General features: G+C 41.0%; 1 protein-coding gene across 2 annotated transcripts; it reads right to left on the reverse strand.

Annotated features, from left to right (window-relative positions):
- Positions 1–64: 64 nt before the first annotated feature.
- LOC101021285 (lysozyme-like protein 1) lies at positions 65–21,854 on the reverse strand. Of its 2 annotated transcripts, none has more exons than XM_003903508.4 (5): positions 21,671–21,854; positions 18,873–19,036; positions 18,204–18,362; positions 1,095–1,173; positions 65–304 (listed from the first exon to the last, which is right to left on the reverse strand). In XM_003903508.4, exons 2-5 carry the CDS (start codon positions 19,009–19,011, stop codon positions 235–237), a joined length of 447 nt encoding a protein of 148 aa, XP_003903557.1. In that variant the 5' UTR covers positions 19,012–19,036; positions 21,671–21,854; the 3' UTR covers positions 65–234. The 2 variants fall into 2 exon arrangements, with proteins under 2 accessions (XP_003903557.1, XP_009212444.1); XM_009214180.2 differs by having other exon boundaries at positions 21,750–21,836.
- Between the last annotated feature and the right edge of the window lie 1,254 nt (positions 21,855–23,108).

A 23,108-nucleotide genomic window follows, 5' to 3' on the forward strand; every position in this document is an offset into this window, starting at 1 on the left:
TGTGGAGGTGATTTTTCAAGTCTTAACACCATGCTATTATGACATCATTGAAACTGAGACAGGGTGAAGACATTTAAATGGAAATATTTATTTTCTTAAAAGTATAGCTTAAGTTTCCCTCTCCAAGTTTGAGAAGGAATATTGGGAGGAAACGGGACAAAATGACACAGGCATTTGGACATTCACTGCAAATCCTAGGGCATCGCTGCAAAGCATCCTGGGTCCAGTTCCAGTTTAGGAAACCTCACAGCCTTTTTTCCAATCAGACAGGTCTCTGCCCTCACAGTGTTTCTTCCAGCCTTGCCTGAGGATGAGAGGGAAGCAGGAGCAGCAAAAAGAAGCATGACAACCCAAATCGTGTTAGTTTCAAAGTCTACAGAAATTAACCAAAATCACCAGCGGAACCCTGAGTTGGGTTTCATTTGCTTCTGAGATTCAAGGGTGCTGTCATTTTGCCTTGTTCAGACTTTTCTCTCCTGGTTTTCTCCTAGCCATTGTTAGCTTCAGCAACAAGCAATTGACTTTTGTAAGGACCAGTCATTTCATTACATACCCACATCTCTGAAAATTCAGATTCTCTGAGTGGGTAACCGGCTGGCAATGTTCACTAGGACACAGCAGCAGGCAATGCAAGGACCCAGGCTCAATCCTGGGGACACTTTCTGCTGAGTTACCATGACTCACTTTCCTCTTGCTGCTGCTCATTCTCTTTCCCTGCAAAATGTTGCTGTAACCTTCAAAATCTTATCCAAATCTAGAGCAAACTCAAGCTTTTTTTTTCCCTCTGTTGAATTGACTCAACTGACCCTTTCCAAGTCACTTTAGAAAATATCTTTCTCCATTGTTTGGAATATGTTCATATGAAAAGCAATTGCAAATTATCTTAACCCAATCCCATCTCTCCTCTCCCCTTCTCTGTACTACCATGTTCACTGCACATCTGCACACCAATGGAGGAGAATTTATACAAGGTCTCATTCCATTGGTTGGACCACCCTGTGGAGGTGAGTTTGTGAATTCCACGATAACTGTGATAAATACACACACTATATTTTGCCCATGACAGCCCAAGTCTCCCAAGGAAACACTCTTACCAATAGTTCATTCCCTGTGTCTCTTTAACAATTTTCCTGGCACAGATAATTGCATCTGTGAGGTCATCAGTGATCAAGGCTGTAAAAGACAGAAGACATCAGGGCTAGGCGAGACTTTGTTGTTGGAGAGGGACCTCAACTCAACTTTACTTCACTTTTCTCAGTCTTTTTGGATCAAGAGGGTTGGAAGAACTATGATTTTGCCTGCAAAGCCACAATCTCATTTTTGTTAAACTTCTTCAAAAAGAACTTTTTTTGTTGTTTTAAGACCACTTTCATCTTGCGCTACCTGAAGTTTCAGAGGAAGAGCCCGATCCTGAAGGGTTTTTAGAAATGTGTTTAGAGAAGATGCCATGCAAGAATGTTTTTTATGTCCTAAAGAAATACGTGCAAGTCAAATGTGGTGGCTGAGACCTGCAATCCCAGCACTTTGGGAGGCCAAGGTAGGAGGATCACTTGAGGCCAGGAGTTTGAGTCCAGCCTGGGTAACATAGCAAGATCCCATCTCTACAAAAAGTAAAAAATTAGCCAGGTGTGATGGTGCACACCTCTAGTCCCAACTACTTGGGAGTCTGAAGTGTGAGGCTCACTTGAGCCCAGGAGGTTGAAGCTGCAGTGAGTCATGTTCACACCACTGCACTCCAGCCTGGGCAACAGAGTGAGACTCTGTCTTCAGAGAAAAAAAAAAAAAAAATGGCACATAAGACAGGATAGCACAGTGTTTTCTCTATTTGGATTAGTTTGACATATAAGATCTCTTTAAAGGTAAATATTAAACTTTTGTATATTATCATTTCAATTTGTGCCTTAAAATTTTTTTATCCAGGGATTTTTTGTTTTTTGTTTTTTGTTTTTTTTTGAGACAGAGTCTTATTCTGTCACCCAGGCTGGAGTGTAGTGGCACAGTCTCGGCTCACTGCAGCCTCCGCCTCCTGGCTTCAAGCAATTCTCCTGCCATAGACTCCCCAGTAGCTGGAATTACAGGTGTGTGCCACCATGCTGGGCTAATTTTTGTATTTTTACTGGAGATGGGGTTTCACCATGTTGGCCAGGCTGGTCTCGAACTCTGACATCAAGTGATCCACCCATCTCGGCCTCCCAAAGTGCTGGGATTACAGGCGTGAGCCACCGCACCCGGCCTAGGGTGTTTTTCATATGCAGAAAGTTTTAAGTCAAACACATCTATCTCTATCTTTATTGCTTTTCTTTTTTTTTTGAAACAGGATCTCACTCTGTCACTCAGGCTGGAGTGCAGTGGCACGATTATAGCTCACTGCAGTCTCAACCTCCTGAGCTTAAGTGATCCTCCCACCTCAGCCTCTCAAGTAGCTGGGACTACAGGCATGTGCCACCATGCCCAGCCATTTTTATTATTTGTATTTTTTATAGAGAGAAAGTTTCACTATGTTGGCCAGGCTGGTCTTGAACTCTGGGGCTCAAGTGATCCTCCTGCCTTGGCTCCCAAAGTGCTGGGATTACAGCCAGCACTGTGCCCGGCCATTTATTACATTTTCTATTGCTTCAGACGTAACACATCTTTTGATTGAAATGTATTTTTTGATATCTGCATTCTTTCCTGCTTGCCTGAAAAGTGGCCTCAGAATCCTTCTCAACACAAACATGACAGAAAAACGCAAATAAATTTTAAAAGTCCATCATTTCTGTTGCAATTTGGGTCTCCAGCAACAGATACTGCGATGGGCTTGGGGTGCTAGATATTCCTCAGGGATCCACACCTATGCAAGGAATGGGATGCGGGGGAAGCAGGATGGGCAGACGGAGATGTCCATTTGTGATGCAGACCCAGCAATTCCTCGGGCAACCCAGCCATGAGCTCCCGAGTGAGCACTGCCCATTGGAGTGGCCAAAGACGGGCCCACATGCCAGGTCCGCATGCCTCTGCCTCACACGTCACTGGGCGTGGGCCACCCCGGAAGGGAACAACCTGCACCTGAGGCCGATCCTGAAGCAGGTGGCAGGTACTGTCTGCTTATCACACAACTGCAGCAGGGACGGCATGTCTTCCCTCTGGAAGGCTCATCTCCATGACCACCACAACCACCAACCAAGGACAAAAATACTCAAACCACTTGATCTCATTTCTGCTTGTCAATTACACAAAAGTTTTTTTTTTTTTTTTTTTTTTTTTTTTGAGAATTGGGTAATGCTTGATATTGACAAGGGCACAGAGAGGCAGGTTCTCTGGATGCTTGCTGGTGGGAGTATAATGAATTCAACATCTCAGGAAACCAACATAGCAGCATGTGTTTAGAGCCTTAAAGAGGTTTTTATCCTTTTACCTAATAATTTCTCTCTCTAGATCTATCCTAAGGAAACAGTCATAATGCTAGATAAATATTTCTTTACAAAGTGGTTTACTATAGCTTTATTTACAAGAGTTAAAATGAAAAAATCTAATTGCCTCACAATCAGTGATATTCAAATTATTCATAATACCTTCATTTAATAAAAGAAAGAGCCGTTTAAATCATGTTTTCCCAGGATGTTTTATAACATGGGGGAAATGCTCCCAATGCAATGTTAAGTTCCCAATATCATAAATATATCCATTGAGAGCTGTATTGGCCAATGCCAATATGGCAGGCATTACTTACATGTGACAATTTCCATTTAAATTATATTTGTTGACAGATGAATGGATAAAAATATGTTTATGTAGAGAGTGAAATATTATTCAGTCATGGAAAAGAAGGAAATGCTGACATTTGAAGCAGTATGGATGAACTGAAGGACATCGTGCTCAGTGAAGGAAGTGAGACATAGAAAGACAAATACCACATGATTTCACTCATACACAAAATCTATGAAAGTTGAACTCAAAAGCAGACAGTAGAGCAGTGGCTGATGAGGAAAATGGGGAGATGCTGATGGAAGGGTCCAAACTTTCAGTTATAAGGTGAGGATGGTTTGGGGATCTAATGTACAATATGGTGACCATAGTTAATTATACGGTACTGCTTACTTGAAATTTGCTGAGAGTAGCTAGGCACGGTGGCTCATGTCTATAACCCTAGCACTTTGGGAGGCCGAGGAGGGTGGTTCACTTGAGGTCAGGAGTTTGAGACCAACCTGGCCAGTATGGTAAAGCCCGTCTCTACTAAAATACAAAAATTAGCCAGGTGTGGTGGCGCACCCCTGTATTCTCAGCTACTCAGGAGTCAGAGGCAGGAGAATTCCTTGAATCTGGGAGGCAAAAGTTGAGATTGCATCACTGCACTCCAGGCTGGGTGACAAAGCCAGAGTGTTTCTCTCTCTCTCTCTCACACACACACACACACACACACACACACACACACACATACACACACACACACACGCGGTAACTATGTGAGGTGATGGATTTGTTAAACTTGATTGTAATAATCATTTCACAATATATACAAAAATCAAATTATCATGTTATTTACTTTATATACATACTATTTTGATTTGTCAATTATACCTCACTAAAGCTGGGAAAATTAAAAACTATGCATTTTAATTAATTTAATATCACACATAATTAAAACTGTAGTTCCTTATTTGTTCTAGCTACATTTCAGATACTTTATAGCCACCCATGGCTAGTGGTTCTCATGTTTGACAGCACAGATGGAAGACATTTTCGTCATCATGGAAAGTTCTATTAGACAGCACTGGTTTAGGAAAAAAAGATAGTCGTTAGTTCACTAATACTTTAAAAAGGATTGGCTCTTAACTGTGAGATCACCTATGCTCTTAAGTCTTAGCTGTGTATTTTCTAAAATTTGTTTACAGTAGAAATGCACTATTTTTGATACCAGAAAAAAAAATTTAAAAAAATATTAGTATAAAATGTTGCATTTCAATAGAGCATTGTAATACCAGATTATTTTGTTAACTCTGTTGAAAGTGGAATTTTCCCTCGAGCATGCTATTTCCCCAGTTGCTAATTTTGTGGCTTTCTCAGTTCGGCTTAACTAGAATATAAAGGTAGTGACAGATTTCTTTTAAGCAAATGTATTCTGAATGTGACTTAATTTTTAGTTAAAACAAAATTCTATTAACCAGGAGAAAAACTAACAAAATATATCATCTGTAAGAGATAGCAATTGAAACAACATATGCAAATTCGCTAGCATTTGGTTTACAGTTCTACAGTGAAAAAGAAAGCTGTATCAGCTTATAAAAGTCTCTTGCCTATTTTCTCAAGATATAAATATTTCGGATAATAGTAGCTATTACTACTAGTTTACGCTTTATAGAAATCTTACCGTATGTCAGGCACATGTTAAATCTCTTCACGCAAAATCTCCATCAGTCCTCTGAAGAACCATTTCTGTGGGTACCATTTGATCCCCATAAACCGAGGTCACACACCCAGATAATGAGCCTGTATTCTGATAGAGGGCTTAAATTCTGTTCCTCTGATCTCTTCTTCCAACAGAGGCCACTTAAGCAAAGATTCTTGCTCATAAAACACTACATGTTAATAAAGTTGATAATTAAAATATACTTTATTAATTTTTCATGTAATTATCTATGAGGTTATCCAATTTAAGCATTTGGTACCTGATACATGTTCAGATTACTTAGAGACACTTTATTTCGGGTGTGTAAACGCTTGATAAATGCTGAGACCCTGTGGTTTGTATTTGGAAGTGGTCTAGCATATTTTCTGGGAGATGTGGGTTTGGGGCTGTCTCTAGAGGTTGGAGGGACACAGATTATATAATACATAGTGAGGAGGAAGCAGATCACATTGTATTATTCTGGGATTGGAGGTCATCCCAGGCATGTACAGAAAGAGCACATTTTGTGCTGAGGGCAGGGCAGTTTGTGGCAATGCCCCGTAAGGATTTCTGGGAGGGTCGGGCCATGCAGGACCAGGAAGGGGACACCGAGTACAGCTGTTTGTAGCCTTCTGTTTTGTTAGAGCATTTTGTTGCACAACTGGGATGTTTTGAAAGTTGGACTTGACTGAATTTGCTTAAGAAAATACGTTAGGGAAAGTAGGGGCTGGGAAATCAAGAGCTCCCTCCCCACCCCCAGCCCTGAGCACTGAGGTGTCGTTACAAGAAATAGCCACAGAAGGGCAGCAGAGGGGCAGAAATGAGTTAAGATGGCCCTTTTTAAAGGAGGACTCGTGCCAATAATTGTTTCTGCTCAATTTACTTTAAATAGACAATTCTGTCCAGTCAAACATGAATAAAGAAAGGGTTATGTTGAACAGCAAAGAATCGTTTATTCTTTCACATCCAACAGAAAACAGCAACAATCTACACAAAATGAGCTTCAGTCCTATTTTCAGTTTTGTTAGTTCTACTTCAAAGTATCTCTGTCTCTCCTCAGCATCCGCCTGCCTCCCAAGTGAAATCTAGCAGCCACCACGCCCTCGATGTTCATCTCTTTCCCCTGTGAGGTGACGAAGGCCAATTCAGATACCAGGGCGATGAGAAATAAGATTAATATAAGTGCACTAGACTAGATAGAAAGTCAGTAACCTTTTCTTTCCTCAAATGCTCTTATTTTAATGACATCTGTGCTGTTGGGGAAAATACTGTCATCACATCAGGCATTTTGTATACTGTGTGTATGTATATGTGTAGGTATATGAATGTGTGTGCTTATGTGTGCTTTGTATATACGAATATAGCATCAATTTTCTGTCCAAATAGTTTGGGGAAAGTAGGTAGGAATTTTAGGGATACAATTTCGAATTAGAGTGAGGAGATTGTCTAGCTTCAGAACATGGGCATGGGCTGGGTGCAGCAGTTCACGCCTGTAATCCCAACACTTTGGGAGGTCAAGACGGGAGGATTGCTTGAGCCCAGGAGTTCGAGACCAGCTTGGGCAACATGGCGAGACCTTGTCTCTATTAAAAGAAAAAAAGAAGAAAATGAGCATGAAGTGTATCTATACTGTATATGCATATAATGTCACGTACTTTGTAAACATACCCTAATGCTCACTTTTTTTCAGGTTCCCATGACAAATGTGCCTACTTCTGTAATATGTGGGACAGAATGACATTGTTCTAATGAAAGCCTCTCTGGCCTGAGGCTAAGGGAGGCCTGCCATGGAAGGCGGTTAGTATATAAAACCAACATCTTGCTTTCTATTTTAAGGCTATCCCTGAAAATCCCATGCTCTTCACGATAAGAAAACAGATATGAGTGTCCTTTTACCTCTGACCGTGAACCGTCCAACACTTTAATTTCTTAGAATCTAAGATTGTCTTGCAGATAGACCCCTCCCCCAGACTTCCTTAATTGGAATGAAACTGAACAATATTAAATTAGTAATCTGCATTTAAAGTCAAACACGACCATGATGGAGTCACAGATTTATCTTCCCACTGTAAACAACTAGAAAACTAGACAAAATAGATGAAAAATTGTTTTCAGACATTGGACAACTGGCAATGCAGGATCATGGTCTTTGAGAGAGAGAAAAACGCAGTGAACCCTGTGATTGCCATGACTTTCTGCCCAGAGGAGCTCTGCAGACGAGGGAGGTAGAACCAGGCAGGGGATGACCATCTCAGAGGAGGAGACAGACATCAGACGCCAAGGCAGCTCAGATTTTGTGAAGAATACCTGGGAGGCAGGAGCTGCCCAGAAGAAGAGCAGCAGAAATCTGCAAAGGGATTCCACCCAGTCGTTGACTGAAGGCCAAACTGGGTATGCATAGGTAAAATTCCACAGGGCTAGGCAGAGAACTACCCCCGGGAGCGGGACAATTACAGACCTCACTCGGGACTGGAAGACATTTGATTTCTGACTAGCCGAGGGAACAGACCTTGCTGAATCCTCAGCACATTCAAAAGAGACACTGGATGCGTAGTCATGCCTTGGAAGTGGGACTAAACTAGCCCTACCGTAAAGACTACTCCAGAACTTCACTAACAAAGTTTAAGAACAAGTCTTAAAAGGGTTAAGCCGATCAGAGTAAACTTAACTGGTTGGCAAAAGAAATTCAACACTCCTTAAAAGAAGGCAGTATAATCTAGACACTCAACAATGTTGCATATGAGGTGGGATAGGTAGGCAAGGAAGCAACCATGTCCTCGGGAATGGCAACTGTGGTGATTGTCCAGTCAACATGGTAAGCCTCAGCATTCGCACTGTAGGCCAGCTCATTCAAACAAAGCTGTCTCCAGAAGAGAATTTCCCTAGGGAACATGCGCATTTTGACTTTTCCTCAGACTGACCCTTTGCTCATTATGATAATAAAAAACACACTCCTGAGTGGAGATTTAAGATGCTAATGACACATGCAACATATGAACAACCATGTACAGCTGCTACGCAAATGCACCAAGAGGTACGCCCAGAACAGGCTTACTAGCAACACCTCTTTCCACCTGTTTATGAATAATCATGGAAGACTCCCATAAAGGGAGCATCCCTCGCACTGGCCTTTGCTGTCTCATCCTTATGAGCAGCCTGCCCTGAAGTCTCTCTCATGATATACTGTCCATTCTGCACCTAACTTTCAAAATATTCTTTTTCTTTTTCAATAAATTAGTCTATGCTACATCTCCTGTGTCTCTTGTTGAAATTATTTTAAACTAAGAAGACAAGACTTGAAGACTCACAACAGCCATCAACACATACACTGTATGTATTCAATAAAAAATAAGTCCTTGTGCAGAGGCAGAGAAATGTGACACATACTAGGAGAAAGATCAATCAAGGGCAAGACCCAGAAATGACAGTTGATTCCATAGCAGATAAGAAATTTAAATCACTTCTTATAAACATGTTTACATACATTGAAGACTTCAAGAAAAACACGAATAAAATGAAATGAAAGACACGAAAGTTTGCCTAACACCAAATGAAAAACACAGTATCTGAAAAGAAACATCCAATCAAGAAGCTTAATAGATTAGCATTAAAAAAAAAAAAAGTAACAGTGAACTTGAAGACATAACAACGGAAACTACTGAAAATAAAACACAAGGAGGGAAAAAGGCTAAAAACATGAAGAGCCATGGTGATAAATGGGAAAGCATCAGCAATCTAACATATGTGCCATTAGAATCCTTGAAGGAGAAGAGTATTAGAAGAAAGAATGACTGAAATGTTTTCAAATGTAATGAAAATTATAAACTCAGGGATACAAAATGTTAATGAATACCAAGTAAGATAAACACAAATATCACACATAATCAAATTGCTGAAAATGAGTGATAGAGAGAAAATCTTAAAAATTCCTAGAGAAAAAAGACATATTACATACAGGGGACAAAGATAAGAAGATCATTGGTTTCTCATCATACACAATGAAAGCAAGCCAGAAGGCAATGGAATATCTTTAACAATTTGAAGCTGAGCGTGATGACTCACAGCTGTAATCCCAGTGCTTTGGGAGGCTGAGGATGAGCCCAGGAATCTGAGACCAGCCTGGGAAACATGGCAAGACCCTGTGTATTAGTCCATTTTCATGCTGCTGATAAAGACATACCTGACACTGGCCAATTTACAAAAGAAAGAGGTTTAATGGACTTACAGTTCCACATGGCTGGGGAGGCCTCACAATTGTGGCAGTAGGCAAGGAGGAGCAAGTCATGTCTTACATAGATGGCAGCAGGCAAAAAGAGAGCTTGTGCAGGGGAACACCTGTTTTTAAAACCATCAGATCTTGTGAGACTCATTCACTATCAAGAGAACAGTGCAGGAAAGACCCACCCCCATAATTCAATCACCTCCCACTGGGTTCCTCCCACAACACCTGGGAATTATGGGAGTTACAATTCAAGATAAGATTTGGGTGGGAACACAGTCAAACTATATCACCCATCTCTACAAAAAATAAAATAAAAATCAACCAGGCATAGTGGCATGTTCCTGTGGTCCCAGCTACTCAGGAGGCTAAGGTGGGAGGATTGCTTGAGCCCAGAAAGTCAAGGCTGCAGTGAACTGTGATCATGCTACTGCACTCCAGCCTGGACAACAGAGCAATACCCTGTCTCAAAACAGCAACAACCTGAGAGGAGAACAACTGTCACCCCAGAATTTTATATGTAAAGTAAATGTTCCTCAAAATCAAAATAAAATGGAGATATTTTCAGACAAACAAAAGCAGAGAGAATGCTTGCTAGTAGACCTCTAGTCTAAAAACACCAAAACCAAAACCAAAAAGAAGTTAAAGAAAGTTCTTTCAGCTGAAAGAAAGTGATATCAATTAACTACTTCCCCAAATAAATCCACCAAAGGAATGAAGAGTGTTGGAAATAGTAAATATATAATAAATATTATAGAATCTTTTTCATCATTTAAAAATTTATTTAAAAGACAGTTGTTTAAAGCAAAGATAGTATAAATGGATTGTGAGGTATATAAATATAGAAGAAAAATGCATGACAGCATGGCACAAAGGATGGAATGAATACTGTTAAGAAACTCGTATGTTCTATATGAAGTGGTGTGTTATTTGAGGATAGAATGTAATAAGATAATGATGCCTATTGGAAACCCTAGAGTAACTACTAAAAACAAAATAGAGATATAGCTAACAAACCAATGGAGGAAATGAAAGAGAATAATAAAAAATGTTTTTTGAAAAATCAAAAGAAGGCAGAAAAAATGGAACCAAGAATAGATGCCATAAACAGAAAACAGAATAGCAAGATGGGATTTAAAACTAACCATATCAATCATCACATTAAATGTAAATGTAAATGTAAATGATCTAATCAAGGTTCCACAAAGTATGTCCCACAGGCCAGCCTCCTGTTTCTGTAAATAAAGCCTTAATGGAACACAGCCAGTCCCATTCATTTACATACTTTCTATGGCTGTGTTCACACTCTGTCATGGTTGAGTAGTTGCAATCAAAACCATACGGCCTGAAAAGCCTAAAATATTTACCATTTGGTCCTTTAAGCAAATATTTGCTGACCTATGGTTTAATCACTCCTACTGAAAAGCAGTAATTACCAGAATGGATATAAAAGCAACACATAACTATATGCTATCTATAAGAAATTCACTTTAAATATAAAGACACAGATGGGTTAAAAGTAAAAGGATGAAAAGAAAGATATTATGCAAAGACTTCCCCAAAGAAAGTGAGAGTGGCCTATATTGCTATCAGATAAAGTAGATTTCTGGATGAGAAATAGTACCAGAGTTAAGGAGAAACATGGACTCCAGTGACAAAATGGTCAATTTGCCACGAAGACATAACAGTCCTCAATGAATATGTGCCTAATAACAAAGCTTCAAAAATGGACAAGACTGAAAGGAGAAATAGACAAAACTAAAATGATAATTGCAAATTTCAATATGTATCTCTCACTATAGGATAGTTCTAGTAAGACCTATCTAATAAGTTCTAAGTAAGAAAATCAGAAAGGAAATAACAGTCATTTATAGAACATTTACCCACCAAATATAAAATAAACATTTTTTTTCAAATGCACATTCACCATAAGACACATTTGCAGTGCTGTAAAACAAGGTTAAAGACGTATTAGAGGTTTGAAACCATATAGACCAGGGATCCCCAACCCCCGAACCACAGATGGATACCAGTCCATTGTCTGTTAGGAACCTAGTTGCACAGCAGGAGGTGAGCGGCAGGCAAGTGAGCTAAGCTTCATCTGTATTTACAGCCACTTACCATTGGTTGCATTACCACCTGAGCTTCACCTCCTGTTGGATCAGTGGTCGCATTAGATTCTCATAGGTGTGCAAACCCTATTGTGAAGTGAGCATGTGAGGGATCTAGGTTGCACGGTCCTTATGAGAACCTAATGCCTGATGATCTGCCACTGTCTTTCATCATCCCCAGATAGGACTGTCCAGTTGCAGGAAAATAAGCTTAGGGCTCCCAAAGATTGTACATTATGGTGAGTTGTATAGTTATTTCTTATATATTACAATGTAATGATAATGGAAATAAAGCGGACAATAAATGTAATGTGCTTGAATCATCCTGAAACCAACCTCCTCCCTCTGGTTCATGGAAAATTTGTCTTCTGCAAACTGGTCCCTGGTGCCAAAAACGTTGGGGGCTGCTGATATAGACCATATTCTCTGACCGTAATGAGGATTGAGGTGTAACTAGAAATCTATAATAAAAGCTCATCCTGGGATCATCCTTCACAATCAGGCTGGGCATTCCTCTTGCCTTTCTCTCTTATTGAGTCCCTTGTTTCCTGAACCATGTCTTCCTCTTTATTGTTTTAGTTTATCCTTTTGGTGCAGCATGTTTTCCTATAGTTTTGTGAGAGATGGTGCATGGGAGATGAGCTGAATATGTCATCTTTGCCCTGACGGATCCACTCTCTACCCTTCTCTATCTTGCTCTGTGCACTGAGAGGTTGATGCACACAGTTGCCGTCAATGGTCTCCCATGTCCTCTGACTTCTGAAGGGGTTTAAATAAGAGTAGGCATCAGCAGGGAAGGGACAGAGGAAGGACACTGAGGTTGCGATATACATATAATATCTTCCAGCTTTCTTTCTGTGAGGTCACTCAGCACAAGTCACATCCCTTGAAAGAAGGTCTCAGATCCCAGAAGGTTGTCCTCTCCCTGCAGACCCTTTGTACCTCGGTGATGGTCATAGTTCTCTTTCCAGTCCTCATTGGAGAAGGGAGTGATAATAGCCTGTGATTCTAATCCCTTCCTTCATTATTGCTGTGTTTTTTCTATGATTTGATCAGATTTTTGTAAGTAAGTCTTTATTAATATTCTCCTCCAATTACTCAGTTTGTGTTTGTTCTGTCTTCCAGCCAGGATTCTTTATGATACAGGAGGTAAAAAATTTAACAACTTGGTTCTCTGAAAATGTACTCATTATATGCTGAAAATGTGTTGATCATTTGGTAGCACAGAACTTTATATTGGAAATGGTTTTCCCTCAGAATTTTGAAGACTTTTTCCATTTTCTTCTAGCTTCCAGTGTTGTGGTTGAGAAGTCTGATGTCACTCTGATGCTTGATTTTTTTGCATGGAACTTTTTTTCAAATGGAAGCCTGTTGCATATTCTGTTTTTCTATAGCATTCTGAAATTGCATAAGGATATTCCTGAGTGTGAGTGTACAATAATCAATTGTACAGTAGTTTCTCTTTATCCAAGGGGGATACATTCCAAGACTCCCAGCAGATTTCTGAAATGATGAATGGTACCAAATTCTATATATACTATGTTTTTTAAGCCAGATAACTGAGACAGCTACTAAGTAACTAATGGGCACGTAGCGTGTACAGTGCGGATATGCTGGACAAAGAAATAATTTATATCTAGTATGAGACAAAGCAGAATGGTGCAAGATTTCATCACACTATTCAGAATGGTATGCAATTTAAAAATTATGAATTATTTTTGAAATTTTCCATTTAATACTTTTGAGTCACAGTTGACCATGAGTAACTGAAACTATGGAAAGCAAAACTATACGCAAGGGGTGACTGCTCTACTGGTCATGTGATGAACCTTACAAATTGAAATCACATGCTCTTTAGTTCTAGAAATGTTTTTTAAAGGTTGTGTCCTATCTATTGTTTCTCTTCTCTCCTAGTAAAACATATTTTTATATCCCTTTATTTTATCATTCTTATTTATCCTATTTCCCACTAACCTCTTTTTTTCATTCTGCTTTTAGAGAGATTTCTTCAATGTTATCTTCTTACTACTTTATTGAGTTTTCCATTTCTGTTATCATATTGTTAATTTCCAAAGGCTCTTTATTTGGTTCTCTGAATGTTTCCTTTTTCTTTTCTTTCTTTTTTTTCAAAAAAGGCATCTTGCTTTGTTTTGTCCAAGGATCCTCTCTTATCTATCTGAAGATATTAATGATAGTTTTCTGAATTTGAAGTTTCATTTCCTTGCATAAACTCTGCTTTCAAAAAGTTTTATGTGTTTGGTTTTTGCCTCATTTTTTTCATATCACTGCCACTTCTCTGAAGTCTGGTGATCCTTGGCTCTCTGCAACTATTTAAGAGAGGGGCACTAAAAGCTGGCAGAGCCCTTTGCTCAGAGGTAGGGATTTTCAACTGTGGATCTCACTGCAGGGAGGTTTGACCAGTTTTGTTCACTGGAGAGTCTCACTCAGAATCATTAGTTATTTCCTTTCAATTTGGCCAGATCCCTAGAAGAAAAATCTTCTCATCTAGAGAGTGTGGCCTGGCTGCCATCACTGTGGGGTCTGAGTGGAGAAGGTGGTTGAAACTATAGAAACTATAACTTAATCTCCCATGTCTGTGGTCTGGAGCTCTCACCCTCAAAGGTTGTTGAGGTCTCTCAGTTGAGAGGTTTTCTACTTTACTTGTCTAGAGGAAAAAGTCCCAGTATTCTGGTAGGGTGAGTGAGGGGCAGTCAGTAGGTGAATGCCTCAGGAACGGACTGGATGTTCTAACTACTCCTTAAGGGAACTTTAAATGTATCTTTCTGTTTGTAATCTGTCTTCATTCTAACTTCCAGAAGTAGCTAATGCTGCTGATTTCAGAGCTGTTTGCTGTTGTTGTTGTTGTTATTGGTTCCATGTTTGCTTCTCAACTTTCTCACTGCTGGTTTAGGATTCAGATTTCTTTAATCACTAAGTTAGTCACCACTTGCCTCCTGCTTTCCAGCTTCTAAGTGTTTTAGTATTGTTTCCTCTTCCATTTATCTTGTATATGTGGATTTGTCTTTTTATCTTATTGATTCTCGAATCACTTTAGTATTAATTTAGTAGGACACCAAGAGGGAAGAGAGGGGTATTGGGTTTCTACTGCTGCCCTAAAAAATTACCACAAACTTAGTGGCTTAAACACTGCAAAATTTCCCTACAGTACTGATGGCTGGAAGAGTGCCAGGGGATTCACAGGGCTGAAGTCACGGTGCTGACAAGTCTGTTTTCCTTTCTGGAGACTATGTGGGAAGATCCACTTCCTTGCTCACTTGAGGCAGAGTTCAGTTCCTTGTGGGTGTCAGATTGAGATCCTGTTGCTTGCAGGTTGTCACCTGAGGGCCATTCCAAGCTTCTAGGGACCACTCACACCCCTTGACTCATGGCCCCTTACTCCATCTTCTCAGCCAGCAATGATGAGTCGAGTCCCTCTCACACTTTGAATCTCTCTTTCTTTTTCTGTCATTGGAGCTCTCTCTGACCACAGCTGGGCAAGATTCTCTGCTTTTAAAGACTCATGAGATTAGATTGGCTCCACCCACATTGTCCGGGATAATCTCCCCTGCCTGAGCTCAGATCCTTCCTCACATCTGCAAAGTTCCTTTTGCCTTGTAAGGTAACAGAGTGAGAGATTTCAGAGATTAGAGAGTGGACATTTGGAAGTTGGAGGCTCAGCCCACCATGGGAGGTAAATGCACACATTTAATCCTCATATTTAACTGAAAGACTTCATTGGTGAGCTCTTAGGGAATGCTAATAAGATTGACTGGGACAGGGAAGGGTTCAAAAGTCATGCCTATGGGAAAGTGAATATACTAAATGTTTTAGCTCAGAAGATGAGAAACCAGAGATGAGAGTTACTTACAAATCATTTGCATACAGTTAATAAGTTTTTTTGTGTAACATAAAGCAAACTTGTTTTGAATAAACCCAGAAGGAAAAACTAGGATTGATATAGAAGGCTAGAAGAAGATAGATTTTGGCCTAACCAAGGAATGTTCTAAATTAAGGGCTGACCAACAATTGGGAGATCTATCTCAGGAGGTAGTGATCATTCTTTATCAATGTTAGGGTAGGGACACTATGCTAGGTAAGTTCACATATTATTCAGTCGTTCAAACATTCAAACCCATATACTGATTATCTTGTACAATAGCTCCCCCTTGTCTGCAGTTTCAGTTTCCAAGTTTTCATTTACACTCAGCAGTGGTTGGTTATTTTTATTAATATAACATATTTTGAGAGTGAGAGAGAACGTGCTTACCTACTTTTATTACAGTGTATTGTTATAATTATCCCATTATTATTGATTGTTGATAACATCTTACTGTGTCTAATTTATAACTTACACTTTGTCATTGGTATCTATGTACAGGAAAAATCATAGTATATACAGGGTTAGGTATTATCTGCAGTTTCAAGCATCGACTGAGGGTCTTGGGAGGTATCCCCCTTCAATAAGTGGGGGACTCCTGGATGTGGCAAAGAGAAGTTAAAACAGTTTATTTTCTGCTCTGAAAGAATTTGCAATAGAATATTTTATGACTCTCTCACTTCACTCTTGCTCCTCATTCTCTCCTTTTATTCAATAAACATTTATTGAGCTCTTGCAATGGCCAGGCACCATTCTAGGCATTGAGGATACATCAGCAAAGGAAACAGAACTCTCTGTCCTCAAGGAACTTACACTCTAGAGGGAACACAAAGAAGATGCCTTTGACTGAGCTCTGCCCTCTGCCTGTTCAGCATCTGTTGCATCAGTCTTCTCCATGTCACCAACCATGACCATCATTCAGTCTTTTTGTGGCACTTAGCTCAATAACTGCAGTGACACTTAAATGGTGTCTGCTTTAATCCATCCCACACCCTGCTTGCAGACTGATGTTGCTGAAGCAATGCTTAGTTAACTGGCCTCTCTTGGTTTCCTCTTGCAGGCAGAAATCAGTGAAAGCCTCTTAGCTTGGGTTTTTCACACTCAGGTGGTCGTTAGCCTCTCTACCTGCCTTTCCTGGAATTCCTCTTCGTGTCACTTTGTTACAGAAAAAACAAAAACAAGCCTCTCCCTACTCTCCGTTCATGCCCCACACCTTCCCCCAGGCACCTCTTTGCTTTTGCTGTTCCCCTGACCTGGGATAACTTTTCTCTATCTCTACCCAAATCTTCCCTATCTTCTGAGTCTCAGGTCAAGTATCACTGTGTTTACAGAATTTTCTATGATTTTCTTTTTTTCTTTTACTTTTTTTTTTTTTTTGAGAATGAGTCTTGCTCTGTCACCCAGGCTGGAGTGCAATGGCGCAATCTCGGCTCACTGCAACCTCCACCTCCCGAGTTCAAGCAATTCTCCTGCTTCAGCGTCCTGAGTAGCTGGGATTACAGGCGCCCACCACCATGCCCGGCTAATTTCTGTATTATTTAGTAGAGACGGGGTTTCACCATGTTGGTCAGGCTGGTCTTGAACTCCTGATCTCAGGTGATCCACTTGCCTCGGCCTCGCAAAGTGCCGGGATTACAGGGATGAGCCACCATGCCCAGCTCCATGGTTTTCTTAATACCATTGCTTTCCTCTGAAGCCCATGGCACTCAGTGCACTGCTCCTTACATGATTTAACTTCATGTAAGCACATATTCTCTTTTCTTGTCATGTCACATGAAAGTTCGGTAAAGCAGAATTCATGCCTGATGTATTTTGTTATCCTCAATGCTGTGCTCATGTGTATTTCTGGAATGACTAAAGTAGAAGACGTGAAAGTAAATTCTAGTTTAATTTCTAATGTCTAAGACATGTGGCTAGCTAAATATAGTGGCCCACACCTATAACTCTAGCACTCTGAGAGGCCAAGGCAGGAGAATCTCCTTAGGCCAGGAGTTCAAGACCAGCCCAGATGGGACCCCATAACGAGACTCCGTAGCCAGACTCTGTCTATACGAAAAAAATTACAAAATAACTGGGTGTGTGCCTATAGTTCTAGCTACCCAGGGGTGGGAGGATTGCTTGGGGCCTGGAGGTCAAGACTGCAATGGGCTGTGATCACATCACTGCATTCCAGCCTAGGCAACAGAGTGAGACACTGTCAAAAAAAAAAGGAAAAGGAAAAAGAGAAGAAAGAAACTTGAAGTGTATTCATCTTATTCTGCACAAAGGAGTACAAACGGCATCCTCTGAGCAAATTGCTTATGGAAAGCAGCCGGCAGGCAGCTTCCTTTTTCTTACTGCAGACATCAAATATCTCTAATATGAAAGGGCAGTAAGGTCATCTGTCCATCCCCCTGCTATAGTGGAAGGCTTCATAAAACTGTCCTACAAGGAATAAGTCATCTTTGGACAAGTCAGCCGCAGGATCCTGAGTGTCACCTTGGAAACTGTTGCATAATTTACCAATCTGGAACAGACCTATTTGCAAGCTTGAATTCCAAATTTTAGTTAAAGCAAAATGTGGTTGGTGATCCTGTTGTCGGCTTTCTCGCCTGGTCCCCAGCATGGCATCGCTGAAAGTCAGAGCCTCACCTGAGCAAGCGACGTGGCAGTGGTTGTTCTCCTGCAGCTTTCCATGTCTGCACCACGTGAAGCTGTTGATCTGGAAGATGCCGTAGTCGATGCTGCCGTCATCCAGGACCCTCTGGGCCGTGGTGTTGTAGCCGCTCTCGTAATACGCCATGCAGATCCCTGGAGGGGCAAAGCCAGAAATGCCAGCAAAGGAAGTGCATTGTTTGCTCTAAGCCTGGTCTGAGGGTGAGTTTCCTTATCCCTGTTACCTGACTGCTTCCTCCCAATACTCCTTGGGGCGGAGCAGGACAGGTATGCATCCAGGGGGCACACCGAGGGCACATTGGGGGCTGGGATGGCGCACCTGAAGCTGCACACCCAGTCAGCGGCTGAGCCTAATCTAGAACAAAAGTCAGGTCCCCCCACTCCCCACAATGCCAGCAGAGGTGGCGTTATTTTCCCCTTCCCTGGCTGGTGTTGTAAGGGCAGGACTCCAGGAATAAGGAAATGAGGGGCAGGGGAGGAAGGAGAGGAGACCCAGGGAGCCACAGTTAGGCCGGCAGCCGCCCCTGGGTGCGGTGAGGGCACAGCATCGTTAGCTGGGAAGACACAGCAGGGAGTGTGGCCAGGACTTTAACATCTCAGGGCAGAGGTCAAGACAGAAAGAGAGGAGGAAAGAAAGAATCTCACAGTTTCCAAGGCTGAAGCCCCAGTAGTTGTCCAGGCCAGCCCTCGAGAATATTTTTGCCAGTTTGCAGCGCGTGTAGATTTTGGACTCAGCGCCTGTGACCAGGCAGCCAATGAGGGTCAGAATACCCGCAGCCTTCATCCTCAGAGCCTGCTGGAGACAGAACCTGCCAAAGAGCAGGAGACCGAGTCAGACGATCTTCATTCGGGAACTTTGAAATCCAGCGGCGGTGACTGTGCACAGCCCTGCCTAGATGCTGCCTGTCACTTTGGTCATTCAGAGCCACCATCAGGCAAAACCGGCCACTCTACAGTCCAGGGAAGGAATGTGACTGAAGGCTCTTTCCTTAGTGCTTTTCCATACAGTAACTTTCAAGTCAATGCTGTGTTCTCAGGGTTAAGCAAGCAAAAAAATTAACACTTCTTAATACACATCCAGGTGAAAACCACAGGGGGCATTTTCAGGATTTCTATTTTAATTTATGAATAAAGAATAGAATACAAGGGTGAAACATTCCCTAGACTGCTGACCCTTGAACAACATAGGTTTGAACTGCGTGGGTCCATTTATACCTGAATTTTCTTCTTCCTCTGCCACCCCTGAGACAGCAAGACCAACCCCTCCTCCTCCTCCACCTCAGCCTGCTCAGTGTGAAGACAACCAGGATGAAGGCCTGTATGATGATCCACTTCCACTTAACAAATAGTGAATATAATATAATAGTAAATATTTACTGTTAACAAATAGTTAATATTTACAAATAGTGAATATATCTTCTCTTCCTTATGATTTTCTTAATAACATTTCATTTCTCTAGCTTACTTTATTGTAAGAATCCAGTATAGAAGACATAGAACATACAAAATATGTGTTTATTGGCTGTTTATGTTATCAATAAGGCTTCCAGTCAGCAGTAGGCTATGGAGCCGTTAAGTTTCTGGGGAGTAAAAAGTTACATGCAGATTTTCAACTGAGCAGGTGTTGGAGTCCCTAACCCCTACATTTGTTCAAGGGTCAACTGGATGTGTAGAAACAGACACCCCATTTCACCCAGAGATGATGTCTGTGTGGAAAACTTTCAGATTTATTGTTCGGGGTTTATCGAAGGGTGAAGATTAAGCACCCACTCTTTCATTTTCTTTCTTGATTCAGTTCCAAATGTGGGAGTATTGCTTCCAAAGTATCAGTGCTTTTTTTTTTTTTTTTTTTTTTTTGAGATGGAGTCTCTTGCTCTGTCACCCAGGCTGGAGTGCAGTGGTGCCATCTTGGCTCACTGCAAACTCTCCCTCCCAGGTTCAAGTGATTCTCCTGCCTCAGCCTCCTGAGTAGCTGGGATTACAGGTGTGTGCCACCTCACCTGGCTAATTTTTGTATTTTTAATACAGATGAGGTTTCACATTGTTGGTCAGGCTGGTCTCGAACTCCTGACCTCGTGATCTGCCCACCTCAGGCTCCCAAAGTGCTGGGATAACGTGTGAGCCACCATGCTCAGCCCAAAGTACCAGTGTTTTATCTTAGATGGCAAATGCATTGCTTTGCTAGGCTTCACCACCAGTGCTCTGGGGGGCCTCCTAAAAGTCTGGCACCTGACTGGGGAGCAACAGGGATGGAGGACGATGGCTCACGAAAGGAGGAAAGCACCTGGGGAAGCAGAGGGGCAATAAAGAGACCCCCGTGGAATCATCTGAAATGGGAGTAGGATCAAGGGCGCTGTCTCCTGCTGCCTACTGATTTTCCACAATCTCCTCCCCTCTTGAAATAATGTCTTCCCCAAATACAGCAGCCTTGCTGGGATGGGGTGAAGTGAAATTTCTGACACCTGCTCGGGATCCTGAACTTGATGTTCATACATATGTTCATCCCGTGTCATTTTCTGCACTTGCCTGGAAACTTCTCCAGTCATTAGTTTCTCTCCCTGGGGCTGGATTGAAAGGCTAGGCCCAAAACAGGGCTAAGTAGTCATCAGCAAGGCCACCACACCAAGTAACAAGCGGGGCTTTAAGGTGACTAAGCAATAAGGTAAGGAACTGCATTGCATGAGGGGTATGTACATTACAAACGTGAATAGCAAGGGCCACTTTTGTATGTAAACTTTGATTGAAACATAGCTACACCCATTTGGTAATATATCATTAGTGGCTGATTTCCAACTACAGTGACAGAGTTGAGTAATTGTGTTAGAGGCTGCATAGACCACAAAACTTAACATATTATTATCTGGCCCTTTTCAGAGAAAGCATGCCAGTCCGTGGTGTACAGCATGGTGTTAAGCTGTGAGGGACAGACAAACGAAGTTTAAGATGCAGAGCTAAGGCCAGGCACAGTGGATGATACCTGTAATCCAAGCACTTTGGGAGGCTGAGGCGGGCAGATTGCTTGAAACCAGGAGTTTGAGACCAGCCTGGCCAACAAAGGTAGACCCCGTCTCTACAAAATATACAAAAATTAGCCAGGCATGGTGGTCTGCGCCTGTGGTCCTAGCTACTTGGGAGGCTGAGGTGGAAGGATCACTTGAGGCTGGGAGGTTGAGGCTATCATGAGCCATGATTGTGACACTGCACTCCAGCCTGGGCAGCAGAAGGAGAGACCCTGTCTAAAAAAAAAAAAAAAAAAAAAAGATGCAGAGCATGCAAATAAAGTTGGTTTCCATCCCCTGCCTTAGAATTTTACTGATCTCAAACAAGTCAAAAGAAAACCTGCAGCATTTATAACCCCAAGCGTCATGTTCCACATCCTTCAAGAATCTGCCATTGCTGGTTCTCAGGGACAGGTGGCTTCATAAGAGTAATTCAGGTCTTACTGAAAAGGCAGATTCCCGGTGCCTGCCCCAGAGGCCGATTTCTCAGGTGAGTCTGCGGAAGAAACACGGCTCCACTTACTCAGTCGGTGACTAGCAGCTCAGGTGAGCGTTCTGTATCCCCTGAAGCCATGTCTGATTCTCACTAGGTGCAAGTAATCCTTTCCTAGCTCAAGAACTATTCTTTAGAATGTCAGAGAAAGAAAAATTCTTAATCCTTTGTTTCTCACCACCTAGAGATGCGAGAATTCTACTTCTTGGGACTAAAAGCTATATCATCCTGCATGCTTGTGTTCTGAGGCAGGTGATAACTGTGTTCTGGGGCTTAATACCTCTTGTTTTTTCTCTTTTCCCCTCAACAAACCTCTTCACTACACAACTTGGCCAGGGCCTCCCATCCAAGTGACAATTCTTCTTTAAGGCAACAGTCTACAAACGTTATCACAAATTCCATTAATAAAGGAAGTTAAGCTTGTATCCTCTTTAGATGGACATTACATTATAAATCATACTTCTGTACCTCTGTACTAATATGCTATATAAATTATCAACATGCACAGAACTAAAATTTGAAAATTAATGATGTAGAGGTGAAATTAACATTAAAAATTTATTAACAGCACATTTCTTTGCTATAGTCAAATTATTATTAATAAAATATTTTGGTAATAACATGATTTTATTATTTTTGGAAAATTTGGTTTAACACTTTGTGAATCAATAACTAAAGAGCTGTTTTCAAAGTCTATTTATTTCAATGTTCAAATTTAGTGACACGTTTAAAATGAATTCTCATTGGAATATGTAGATCTACGTAGAAGTTTATTGTTGGCTGCACCTAACTAATCATTATTTTTCTTAAATTCCATCTGCCAATAATGCAAAGGTTTTGTTGAAATCTATTTTTAAGTTCATGTAGTATTACATTGTGCACATACAACATAACATAGCCAACTTCATATTGATGCACACTTATTTTATACTTCTATTATAAACATATTACAGCCAGTAATTTTGTACATATGTCACTTGTACCTTTGCAAGAATATCTTGCTGGATCAAAGGGTATAATTTTGTAATTTTGCTAGATATTTGCCAAATTGCCTTTCACATGGGCTTGTATCAGGAAGAGAGCACACTGTGTTATCAAATGTTTCAATATTTGTCAATATTAGAGATGAGACATAATTCAGTAGAGTTTAATTTCAACTTTTGTTATTTCAAGCTTCTTGAGGGTCTTTTCTGTTTATCTTTAGAAGCCATTTGTGGGCCTTTTCTTGTGAACTGTCTATAATATGAGAAAATGTATACATTTTTCACTCAAACCTCTTTTTCGAAATGTTTTGAAATAGGGATTGTATAATCAGTAAGAAAATAGAGGTAGATTGTCTTTTTCTTTTTCAAAAATGCTTGTTTAGCAAGTTTTCAGATACAATGTAAA

This window comes from Papio anubis, chromosome 11, assembly GCF_008728515.1.
Source record: "Papio anubis isolate 15944 chromosome 11, Panubis1.0, whole genome shotgun sequence".
NCBI classification, from domain to species: domain Eukaryota; kingdom Metazoa; phylum Chordata; class Mammalia; order Primates; family Cercopithecidae; genus Papio; species Papio anubis.